Here is a 12,377-nt window from a genome sequence, read left to right as displayed (position 1 = left end):
AAATCTTCGCTCAACTCTCCCTTAACCGCACACTAAATTAACCACTTTCTGGACCAAAAATTAGGTTAAATTAACCAGGAAAAGATGTGGACAAGCTTGCTGAAGGTTATTGAAGGTGTTTGAAGGCTAAAAAGTCAAGAAAAACACTAACAAAGCACCTCCGGTCCTCGACCGGCACTTTCCACCACTTTAGGCTAACTTAACCTAATTTTTCCCAGTAAAAGGTACTTACCCCATTGGGAAGTGTGATTTAGGATGTAACTGCATGCTAGGACAGTCCAGTTTGTGGGAAAACTGACCGGAAAGGGTGCAAATCCCCCCAACCTGCAACCAAACACTACTCGGTAATCTAACCTCACAATTTGGGCGGTTTTAGCGTACTTTACTGGCCGAACTCATGTTTTAGGGGGTAAATTCGATCGCTAAAACCGTTTTTTCCGGCCGGAAAACTGCTCTAAAACCGTTTAAATGCTCTTTCCAAGCCTGGGGAAATGGTTTAAACAACAAACTTAGTTTGGGAGTGAAATTGAGGTTAGAATGTTTGACGCATGTCAACTAATGTAGGTCCATCTCTGTCTGTCACATTGTTGCGTGCGAGTTAGAGTGAGACGACCTGTTATCAAGCAGAATGACAGTCGGGCTGTCATTAGTGTCAATGCGCGGCAGCGTCAGTTGTTCTAACCTCAAATTGTCTAGAAGGGGGAAATTAACAGAAAATGCCCCTAAAAACGCTTTTTTCCTAATTTTCCAGTGCGGGACCATGTCGTTTAAGGTGGTGCGCACGTGGGAACTACCCCCCGACGCCGCCAACCCGTCGCAACAGCCCCCCGAACCAGGTAAGTCCCGGCAACCCTTGGGGCCCCAAATTTTCATCCCCAATTTTCCAGCGAAATCCGGTTTGTTTCACAACGGCAAGTACGCGTGGTGGACGCGGGGCGGTTACCTGGAAGTGCGCCAACTCGCCCCCTTGAGCACGCTCTCGTCCTGGCATTTTGGGGGTGCACCGAGCGAGGCCCGAGTGCGTATAACCTGCGTGGCGGAGCTGCCGCGCGACCAGACCAGTTTACCATTGCTCGTTGTGGCGCTGCACTGTCCCGTCACGGCAGGCCTGATTTGCGTCTTTGATTGTTTCGCCTCGACCGTGGTACGAGCTGTTCGACTCGAGCATTATGTGAGTAGTTTACTGTGACTTTTCTCCCTCATTGTACCTGATTTTTTTGTGTTTTTTTTATGTCATTGGATAAGAAATTTAGTGAGGATTCCAAAAATGTGTTTAAAACTGTCATTTTGTCACTCCAAGTGGGTTTTACAGGCGTTTTTGTCTCTGACTGTCCTTTCAAACTGTGTTTCTGACAGTTCCAACTTTGACAGCGTTTTTCTCCCTGACTGTATTATATTTTTAGTGTTTTTTTATGTCATTGAATAGGAAATTTAGTGAGGATTCCAAAAATGTGTTTAAAACTGTCATTTTGTCACTCCAAGTGGGTTTTACAAGCGATTTTGTCTCTGACTGTCCTTTCAAATTGTGTTTTTGACAGTTCCAACTTTGACAGCGTTTTTCTCCCTGACTGTACCACATTTTTAGTGTTTTTTTATGTCACTGGATAGGAAATTTAGTGAGGATTCCAAAAATGTGCTTAAAACTGTCATTTTGTCACTCCAAGTGGGTTTTACAGGCGTTTTTGTCTCTGACTGTCCTTTCAAACTGTGTTTTTGACAGTTCCAACTTTGACAGCGTTTTTCTCCCTGACTGTACCACATTTTTAGAGTTTTTTTATGTCATTGGATAGGAAATTTAGTGAGGATTCCAAAAATGTGCTCAAAACTGTCATTTTGTCACTCCAAGTGGGTTTTACAGGCGTTTTTTGTCTCTGACTGTCCGTACAAACTGTGTTTCTGACAGTTCAAACTTTGACAGCGTTTTTCTCCCTGACTGTACCACATTTTTAGTGTTTTTTTATGTCATTGGATAGGAAATTTAATGAGGATTCCAAAAATGTGCTTAAAACTGTCATTTTGTCACTCCAAGTGGGTTTTACAGGCGTTTTTGTCTCTGACTGTCCTTTCAAACTGTGTTTTTGACAGTTCCAACTTTGACAGCGTTTTTCTCCCTGACTGTACCACATTTTTAGAGTTTTTTTATGTCATTGGATAGGAAATTTAGTGAGGATTCCAAAAATGTGCTCAAAACTGTCATTTTGTCACTCCAAGTGGGTTTTACAGGCGTTTTTTGTCTCTGACTGTCCGTACAAACTGTGTTTCTGACAGTTCAAACTTTGACAGCGTTTTTCTCCCTGACTGTACCACATTTTTAGTGTTTTTTTATGTCATTGGATAGGAAATTTAATGAGGATTCCAAAAATGTGCTTAAAACTGTCATTTTGTCACTCCAAGTGGGTTTTACAGGCGTTTTTGTCTCTGACTGTCCTTTCAAACTGTGTTTTTGACAGTTCCAACTTTGACAGCGTTTTTCTCCCTGACTGTACCACATTTTTAGAGTTTTTTTATGTCATTGGATAGGAAATTTAGTGAGGATTCCAAAAATGTGCTCAAAACTGTCATTTTGTCACTCCAAGTGGGTTTTACAGGCGTTTTTTTGTCTCTGACTGTCCGTACAAACTGTGTTTCTGACAGTTCAAACTTTGACAGCGTTTTTCTCCCTGACTGTACCACATTTTTAGTGTTTTTTTATGTCATTGGATAGGAAATTTAATGAGGATTCCAAAAATGTGCTTAAAACTGTCATTTTGTCACTCCAAGTGCGTTTGACAGGCGTTTTTGTCTCTGACTGTCCTTTCAAACTGTGTTTTTGACAGTTCAAACTTTGACAGCGTTTTTCTCCCTGACTGTACCACATTTTTAGTGTTTTTTTATGTCATTGGATAGGAAATTTAGTGAGGATTCCAAAAATGTGCTTAAAACTGTCATTTTGTCACTCCAAGTGCGTTTTACAGGCGTTTTTGTCTCTGACTGTCCATTCAAACTGTGTTTTTGACAGTTCCAACTTTGACAGCGTTTTTCTCCCTGACTGTACCACATTTTTAGTGTTTTTTTATGTCATTGGATAGGAAATTTAGTGAGGATTCCAAAAATGTGCTTAAAACTGTCATTTTGTCACTCCAAGTGCGTTTGACAGGCGTTTTTGTCTCTGACTGTCCTTTCAAACTGTGTTTTTGACAGTTCAAACTTTGACAGCGTTTTTTCTCCCTGACTGTACCACATTTTTAGAGTTTTTTTATGTCATTGGATAGGAAATTTAATGAGGATTCCAAAAATGGGCTTAAAACTGTCATTTTGTCACTCCAAGTGGGTTTTACAGACATTTTTGTCTCTGACTGTCCATTCAAACTGTGTTTTTGACAGTTCCAACTTTGACAGTGTTTTTCTCCCTGACTGTACCACATTTTTAGTGTTTTTTTATGTCATTGGATAGGAAATTTAGTGAGGATTCCAAAAATGTGCTCAAAACTGTCATTTTGTCACTCCAAGTGGGTTTTACAGGCGTTTTTTGTCTCTGACTGTCCTTTCAAACTGTGTTTTTGACAGTTCCAACTTTGACAGCGTTTTTCTCCCTGTCTGTACCACATTTTTAGTGTTTTTTTATGTCATTGGATAGGAAATTTAATGAGGATTCCAAAAATGTGCTTAAAACTGTCATTTTCCCACTCCAAGTGGGTTTTACAGGCGTTTTTGTCTCTGGCTGTCCTTTCAAACTGTGTTTTTGACAGTTCAAACTTTGACAGCACTTTTCTGCCTGACTGTACCTGATTTTTTTGTGTTTTTTATGTCATTGGATAGGAAATTTAGTGAGGATTCTAAAAATGTGCTTAAAACTGTCATTTTGTCACTCCAAGTGGGTTTGACAGGCGTTTTTGTCTCTGACTGTCCGTTCAAACTGTGTTTCTGACAGTTCCAACTTTGACAGCGTTTTTCTCCCTGACTGTACCACATTTTTAGTGTTTCTTTATGTCATTGGATAGGAAATTTAGTGAGGATTCCAAAAATGTGCTTAAAACTGTCATTTTGTCACTCCAAGTGGGTTTTACAAGTGATTTTGTCCCTGGCTGTCCCTTCAAACTGTCTTTCTGGCAGTTTCAAGTTTGACAGCGATTTTCTACCTGACTGTACTTGATTTTTTAGTGTTTTTTAGTGTCATTAGATAGGAAATTTAGTGAGGATTTCAAAAATGTGATTGAAACTGTCATTTTGTCACTTCAAGTGGGTTTTAGAAGTGATTTTGTCCCTGACTGTCTTTAGAAACTGTCTTTCTGGCAATTTAAACTTTGACCTCACTTTTCTCTCTGACTGTACTTGATTTTGAAGTGTTTTTTTATGTCATTGGATAGGAAATTTAGTGAGGATTCCAAAAATGTGCTTAAAACTGTCATTTTGTCACTCCAAGTGCGTTTGACAGGCGTTTTTGTCTCTGACTGTCCTTTCAAACTGTGTTTTTGACAGTTCAAACTTTGACAGCGTTTTTCTCCCTGACTGTACCACATTTTTAGTGTTTCTTTATGTCATTGGATAGGAAATTTAATGAGGATTCCAAAAATGTGCTTAAAACTGTCATTTTCCCACTCCAAGTGGGTTTGACAGGCGTTTTTGTCTCTGACTGTCCGTTCAAACTGTGTTTCTGACAGTTCCAACTTTGACAGCGTTTTTCTCCCTGACTGTACCACATTTTTAGTGTTTTTTTAGTGTCATTGGATAGGAAATTTAATGAGGATTCCAAAAATGTGCTTAAAACTGTCATTTTGTCACTCCAAGTGGGTTTGACAGGCGTTTTTGTCTCTGACTGTCCGTTCAAACTGTGTTTCTGACAGTTCCAACTTTGACAGCGTTTTTCTCCCTGACTGTACCACATTTTTAGTGTTTCTTTATGTCATTGGATAGGAAATTTAATGAGGATTCCAAAAATGTGCTTAAAACTGTCATTTTCCCACTCCAAGTGGGTTTGACAGGCGTTTTTGTCTCTGACTGTCCGTTCAAACTGTGTTTCTGACAGTTCCAACTTTGACAGCGTTTTTCTCCCTGACTGTACCACATTTTTAGTGTTTTTTTAGTGTCATTGGATAGGAAATTTAATGAGGATTCCAAAAATGTGCTTAAAACTGTCATTTTGTCACTCCAAGTGGGTTTGACAGGCGTTTTTGTCTCTGACTGTCCGTTCAAACTGTGTTTCTGACAGTTCCAACTTTGACAGCGTTTTTCTCCCTGACTGTACCACATTTTTAGTGTTTTTTTAGTGTCATTGGATAGGAAATTTAATGAGGATTCCAAAAATGTGCTTAAAACTGTCATTTTGTCACTCCAAGTGGGTTTGACAGGCGTTTTTGTCTCTGACTGTCCGTTCAAACTGTGTTTCTGACAGTTCCAACTTTGACAGCGTTTTTCTCCCTGACTGTACCACATTTTTAGTGTTTCTTTATGTCATTGAATAGGAAATTTAGTGAGGATTCCAAAAATGTGCTTAAAACTGTCATTTTGTCACTCCAAGTGGGTTTTACAAGCAATTTTGTCTCTGACTGTCCCTTCAAACTGTCATTTTTGCAATTCAAGCTTTGACAGCGCTTTTCTGTCTGACTGTACCTGATTTTTTAGTGTTTTTTTATGTTATTGGATAGGAAATTTAATGAGGATTCTAAAAATTAATTGAGATACAGAATTTTCGAAAAATGTTATTTTTTTAAAAAAAAAGTCTAATATCTTGAAAACCGTTAAAGTAACGGAAATTTTTGAAAAATATTAAAAATGAAGAGCAGTTCCAGACGAACATTTTGAGTTTTTTTTTTTGGTTGTTGAAAGCCACAAAATAACCGAGATACTGAATTTTCAAAATTTTGAATGCAATTTTTTAGAAAAACTCAAATATCTCGGAAACGGTTAGAGTTGCTAAAAATTTGCAAGAAACCAAAATTAAAGAGCTTTTTATGACAATTATTTTGAGTTTTTTTTCTCTCGCCAAAATCCAAAAAAAAACCGAGATATTGAATTTTCAAAAATTTGTGGCAATTTTCAAAAAAAGTCGAATATCTCGGAAACGGTTAGAGTTACAGAAATTCTCCAAGAAACTAAAAATGTTTAGAATGCTTTTTTGCACCTGAAAACTAAAATTTAGAATTTTTTTTAATTAAATTTAAAAAAAATGAAAAAAGTGACTCAAAAACGATTTGAGTTGAAAATTCTAAAAATGTTCTCGAATGTTCAAAATTGTCTAAAAATGTTTGGAAAGTTCTAAAAATGTTCTCGAAAGTTAAAAAATGTTCAGAAGGTTCTAAAAATGTTCTCGAATGTTAAAAAATGTTCAGAAGGTTCTAAAAATGTTCTCGAATGTTAAAAAATGTTCAGAAGGTTCTAAAAATATTCTCGAATGTTAAAAAATGTTCAGAAGGTTCTAAAAATGTTCTCAAATGTTCAAAATTGTTTAAAAATGTTTGGATAGTTCTAAAAATGTTCTCGAATGTTCAAAATTGTCTAAAAATGTTTGGGAAGTTCTAAAAATGTTCTCGAAAGTTAAAAAATGTTCAGTAGGTTCTAAAAATGTTCTCGAATGTTAAAAAATGTTCAGAAGGTTCTAAGAATGTTCTCAAATGTTCAAAATTGTTTAAAAATGTTTGGATAGTTCTAAAAATGTTCTCGAATGTTCAAAATTGTCTAAAAATGTTTGGGAAGTTCTAAAAATGTTCTCGAAAGTTAAAAAATGTTCAGTAGGTTCTAAAAATGTTCTCGAAAGTTAAAAAATGTTCAGAAGGTTCTAAAAATGTTCTCGAATGTTAAAAAATGTTCAGAAGGTTCTAAGAATGTTCTCAAATGTTCAAAATTGTTTAAAAATGTTTGGATAGTTCTAAAAATGTTCTCGAATGTTCAAAATTGTCTAAAAATGTTTGGGAAGTTCTAAAAATGTTCTCGAAAGTTAAAAAATGTTCAGTAGGTTCTAAAAATGTTCTCGAATGTTCAAAATTGTCTAAAAATGTTTGGAAAATTTTAAAAATGTTCTCGAAAGTTAAAAAATGTTCAGAAGGTTCTAAAAATGTTCTCGAATGTTCAAAATTGACCAAAAATGTTTAGAAAGGTCTAAAAATGTTCTCGAAAGTTAGAATAGACTGAAAATGTTTAGAAGGTTCTAAAAATGTTCTCGAATGTTCAAAATTGACTAAAAATGTTCTCGAATGTTCAAAACTGTCTAAAAATGTTCAGAAAGTTCTAAAAATGTTCTCGAATGTTCAAATTTGTCTAAAAATGTTTGGAAAGTTCTAAAAATGTTCTCGAAAGTTAAAATATGTTTAGAAGGTTCTAAAAATGTTCTCTAATGTTCAAAATTGACTAAAAATGTTCTCGAATGTTCAAAATTGACTAAAAATGTTCATAAAGTTCTAAAAATGTTCTCGAATGTTAGAATAGACTGAAAATGTTCAGAAGGTTCTAAAAATGTTCTCGAATGTTAAAATATGTTTAGAAGGTTCTAAAAATGTTCTCTAATGTTCAAAATTGACTAAAAATGTTCTCGAATGTTCAAAATTGACTAAAAATGTTCATAAAGTTCTAAAAATGTTCTCGAATGTTAGAATAGACTGAAAATGTTCAGAAGGTTCTAAAAATGTTCTCGAATGTTTAGATTTGACTGAAAATGTTTAGAAGCTTGCAAAAACGTTCTCGAATGTTCAAAATTGACTAAAAATGTTCTCGAATGTTCAAAACTGTCTAAAAATGTTCAGAAAGTTCTAAAAATGTTCTCGAATGTTCAAATTTGTCTAAAAATGTTTGGAAAGTTCTAAAAATGTTTTTGAAAGTTAAAAAATGTTCAGAAAGTTCTAAAAATGTTCTCGAAAGTTAAAATTTGACTGAAAATGTTCATAAGCTTCCAAAAATGTTCTCGCATGTTCAGAATTGTCTAAAAATGTTTGGAAAGTTCTAAAAATGTTCTAGAAAGTTAAAAAATATTCAGAAGGTTCTAAAAATATTCTCTAATGTTCAAAATTGACTAAAAATGTTCTCGAATGTTCAAAATTGTCTAAAAATGTTCAGAAAGTTCTAAAAATGTTCTCGAAAGTTAGAATTTGACTGAAAATGTTCATAAGCTTCCAAAAATGTTCTCGCATGTTCAGAATTGTCTAAAAATGTTTGGAAAGTTCTAAAAATGTTCTAGAAAGTTAAAAAATATTCAGAAGGTTCTAAAAATGTTCTCTAATGTTCAAAATTGACTAAAAATGTTCTCGAATGTTCAAAATTGTCTAAAAATGTTCAGAAAGTTCTAAAAATGTTCTCGAAAGTTAAAATTTGACTGAAAATGTTCATAAGCTTCCAAAAATGTTCTCGCATGTTCAGAATTGTCTAAAAATGTTTGGAAAGTTCTAAAAATGTTCTAGAAAGTTAAAAAATATTCAGAAGGTTCTAAAAATGTTCTCTAATGTTCAAAATTGACTAAAAATGTTCTCGAATGTTCAAAATTGTCTAAAAATGTTCAGAAAGTTCTAAAAATGTTCTCGAATGTTAGAATAGACTGAAAATATTCAGAAGGTTCTAAAAATGTTCTCGAATGTTAAAAATCGACTAAAAATGTTGAGGAGGTTCTAAAAATGTTCTCGAAAGTTAAAATATGTTTAGAAGGTTCTAAAAATGTTCTCTAATGTTCAAAATTGACTAAAAATGTTCTCGAATGTTCAAAATTGACTAAAAATGTTCATAAAGTTCTAAAAATGTTCTCGAATGTTAGAATAGACTGAAAATGTTCAGAAGGTTCTAAAAATGTTCTCGAATGTTTAGATTTGACTGAAAATGTTTAGAAGCTTGCAAAAACGTTCTCGAATGTTCAAAATTGACTAAAAATGTTCTCGAATGTTCAAAACTGTCTAAAAATGTTCAGAAAGTTCTAAAAATGTTCTCGAATGTTCAAATTTGTCTAAAAATGTTTGGAAAGTTCTAAAAATGTTTTTGAAAGTTAAAAAATGTTCAGAAAGTTCTAAAAATGTTCTCGAAAGTTAAAATTTGACTGAAAATGTTCATAAGCTTCCAAAAATGTTCTCGCATGTTCAGAATTGTCTAAAAATGTTTGGGAAGTTCTAAAAATGTTCTAGAAAGTTAAAAAATATTCAGAAGGTTCTAAAAATGTTCTCTAATGTTCAAAATTGACTAAAAATGTTCTCGAATGTTCAAAATAGTCTAAAAATGTTCAGAAAGTTCTAAAAATGTTCTCGAAAGTTAAAATTTGACTGAAAATGTTCATAAGCTTCCAAAAATGTTCTCGCATGTTCAGAATTGTCTAAAAATGTTTGGAAAGTTCTAAAAATGTTCTAGAAAGTTAAAAAATATTCAGAAGGTTCTAAAAATGTTCTCTAATGTTCAAAATTGACTAAAAATGTTCTCGAATGTTCAAAATTGTCTAAAAATGTTCAGAAAGTTCTAAAAATGTTCTCGAATGTTAGAATAGACTGAAAATGTTCAGAAGGTTCTAAAAATGTTCTCGAATGTTAAAAATCGACTAAAAATGTTGAGGAGGTTCTAAAAATGTTCTCTAATGTTCAAAATTGACTAAAAATGTTCTCGAATGTTCAAAATTGACTAAAAATGTTCAGAAAGTTCTAAAAATGTTCTCGAATGTTAGAATAGACTGAAAATGTTCAGAAGGTTCTAAAAATGTTCTCGAATGTTTAGATTTGACTGAAAAGGTTTAGAAGCTTGCAAAAATGTTCTCGAATGTTCAAAATTGACTAAAAATGTTCTCGAATGTTCAAAACTGTCTAAAAATGTTTGGGAAGTTCTAAAAATGTTCTCGAAAGTTAAAAAATGTTCAGTAGGTTCTAAAAATGTTCTCGAATGTTCAAAATTGTCTAAAAATGTTTGGAAAATTTTAAAAATGTTCTCAAAAGTTAAAAAATGTTCAGAAGGTTCTAAAAATGTTCTCGAATTTTCAAAATTGACTAAAAATGTTTAGAAAGGTCTAAAAATGTTCTCGAAAGTTAGAATAGACTGAAAATGTTCAGAAGGTTCTAAAAATGTTCTCGAATGTTCAAAATTGTCTAAAAATGTTCAGAAAGTTCTAAAAATGTTCTCGAATGTTAGAATAGACTGAAAATGTTCAGAAGGTTCTAAAAATGTTCTCGAATGTTTAGATTTGACTGAAAATGTTTAGAAGCTTGCAAAAACGTTCTCGAATGTTCAAAATTGACTAAAAATGTTCTTGAATGTTCAAAACTGTCTAAAAATGTTCAGAAAGTTCTAAAAATGTTCTCGAATGTTCAAATTTGTCTAAAAATGTTTGGAAAGTTCTAAAAATGTTTTTGAAAGTTAAAAAATGTTCAGAAAGTTCTAAAAATGTTCTCGAAAGTTAAAATTTGACTGAAAATGTTCATAAGCTTCCAAAAATGTTCTCGCATGTTCAGAATTGTCTAAAAATGTTTGGAAAGTTCTAAAAATGTTCTCGAAAGTTAAAAAATGTTCAGAAGGTTCTAAAAATGTTCTCTAATGTTCAAAATTGACTAAAACTGTTCAAAAAATTTTAAAAATGTTCTCGAATTCTGAAAAATGTTCTAGAACCCCTAGGAACGTGTTTTTGTTAGTTTTTTCCGGTAAATAAGGGTTATTTAGATTTTTTTTTTTATTTTTACGCAGGTCACCAGAATGCACGTAATCGATCCGGGATGTACAGGGTGTACACTACCGCCGAACAGCCCATTGACATATTTGGATGGCGTTTTGGCTTTGGGCACTTTGGGCGGTGACGTCATGCTAATGGACCTGTACAAACAAGCGTGCGATAATTGTAATTTAATAAAAAAAAAAAATTTGAAAAATTTTAAATTCAAAATTTTTGACAGCCATCGGTGACCTTGACAGATCGATCAAGGACGAGATGAATCCGTCAACGGTGACCGTGGTGCGCAAGGACAAAATGGCGGACATAAAAAAATACATCGAAAGATCGGTGGACCGCGACCGGCACGTCGGCGTTTACTTGAACGGTAAGCTTACCCGTCATTTTGAAGTTTCTCAAACTGGGTGACAGCTACTGTCATTTTGACAGCGGGAATGGATTCCGCGTCCCCGAATTAGTCGAAAACGAGTACCATGAAGCCTAGCGAAATCGGAAGGGTTTTGACGTTATTCGCTGTCAAAATGACAGATTTGCATTTTACGCAACTTTTGCAAATTTTACCGGAAAAAAAACGTTTGTGGAGTGGTTTTAGACTAATTCGGGGGTGTCCAATCTGGTGGTCACGTCACTTTTACGATATCTCCACAAACAAGCCCGAAATCGGCAGTTTCTCGAACTGGGTGACAGTTACTGTCAATCTGACAGTTGGAATCGATTCCCCGTCCCCGAGTTAGTCGAAAACGAGTACCATCAATGTGGGTCAATTCGACGCCATTTTTGATCTGTCAGCTGTCAAAAAAGTCAAATGTCATTTGTAACTTTCTTAATATTGCGTGGAATGAAACGAGCGAGAGGTGATTTTTGACTAATTTGGGGACGCCCGATCCAGTGGCACGGTTACTTTTTTGATTTACTCGCAAAAAGTAGCCATTTTGAATTTTCTCGAACTGGGTGACAGTTACCAAAAAATTAACTTTGGAAATGGATTCCCTGACCCCGAATTAGTCGAAAACGAGTACCATCAAGCCTGGTCTATCTCAAGCCAAAATGACGAAAATTGCAAATGGCGTCCACAAGCGCCATTTTGAATTTTTCCGAAAAAATCGAGTTTGTACTCGTTTTCTACTAAATCGAAGACGAGGAATTCAGTGGTGACATTTATTTTTGCGACGCTCTCTTTCCAACCCGTATTTTTATGAGAAGTCAACTTTTTCAAACTGAGTGACAGCTACTGTCAAACTGACTGCAAAAATGGATTCCTTGACCCCGAATTAGTCGAAAACGAGTACAAACACGACCCTTCTATCTCAAGCCAAAACTTAAAGACGTTTTAAAATATGAAAAAATACTGTCAATTGTTAAAATGACTCAGAAAATTTAAAAATAAACTGGAAAATAGCTCAGAAGACCAAAAAAGGACCCTGAAGACGGAATAAACTTAAAGGAGTTTTGGAAACTGTGAAAAAGGACTGTCAATTGTTACATTGACTCAGAAGACTCGAAAATCATGTAGAAAAACAGCTCAGATGCTCAGAGCTCTTAAAAAAGAACTCAGAAGAGAAAATCTAATTTATAAAACTCTCAGAAGTGTAGAGAACGTAAATTATAAAAATCTGAAAAGTGTATAATCTGGTTAGACTCAGAACTTCTGACTATGTTTCAGGAGCTCAGAAATTTTAAATTTGCTCAGAAACCTACAGTTGATGACTCAGACGTTTTAAAATGACCGATTTAAAAAATTCTGAAAATAATGTCTTGGAAGCTCAGAAATTTTAAAAATGACCAT

At 34.3% G+C, this 12,377-nt stretch overlaps 2 protein-coding genes across 11 annotated transcripts in view; one reads left to right on the top strand and one right to left on the bottom strand.

The window, feature by feature from the left end:
• Positions 1-486, bottom strand: part of Zasp66 (PDZ_signaling and DUF4749 domain-containing protein Zasp66) — a 44,228-nt gene extending 43,742 nt beyond the window's left edge. The window contains exons 1-2 of one of the 2 annotated variants that reach the window (XM_081993277.1): positions 382-397; positions 233-337 (exon numbers count right to left, since the gene is read on the bottom strand). In XM_081993277.1, coding sequence (XP_081849403.1) covers positions 233-337; position 382 — 106 coding nt within the window. In that variant the 5' untranslated portion in view covers positions 383-397. Of the gene's footprint in view, positions 1-232; positions 338-381 lie in introns of both variants that reach the window. The other variant, XM_081993275.1, reaches the window with a different exon arrangement.
• Elys (AT hook containing transcription factor 1 homolog) overlaps positions 1-12,377 on the top strand; it is a 64,095-nt gene that overhangs the window by 4,595 nt on the left and 47,123 nt on the right. For 4 of the 9 annotated variants that reach the window (XM_081993256.1, XM_081993260.1, XM_081993254.1 and 1 more), the window contains exons 1-4: positions 655-836; positions 888-1,171; positions 10,609-10,759; positions 10,815-10,958. In XM_081993256.1, coding sequence (XP_081849382.1) covers positions 656-836; positions 888-1,171; positions 10,609-10,759; positions 10,815-10,958 — 760 coding nt within the window. In that variant the 5' untranslated portion in view covers position 655. Of the gene's footprint in view, positions 1-652; positions 837-887; positions 1,172-10,608; positions 10,760-10,814; positions 10,959-12,377 lie in introns of those variants that run through there. The other 5 variants (XM_081993258.1, XM_081993261.1, XM_081993262.1 and 2 more) reach the window with 3 other exon arrangements.

The sequence above is a fragment of the Ips typographus genome, linkage group LG15, assembly GCF_016097725.1.
Source record: "Ips typographus isolate SLU linkage group LG15, UJ_Ityp_2.0, whole genome shotgun sequence".
NCBI classification, from domain to species: Eukaryota; Metazoa; Arthropoda; class Insecta; order Coleoptera; family Curculionidae; genus Ips; species Ips typographus.
This window is presented reverse-complemented; position numbering and strand designations above follow the sequence as displayed.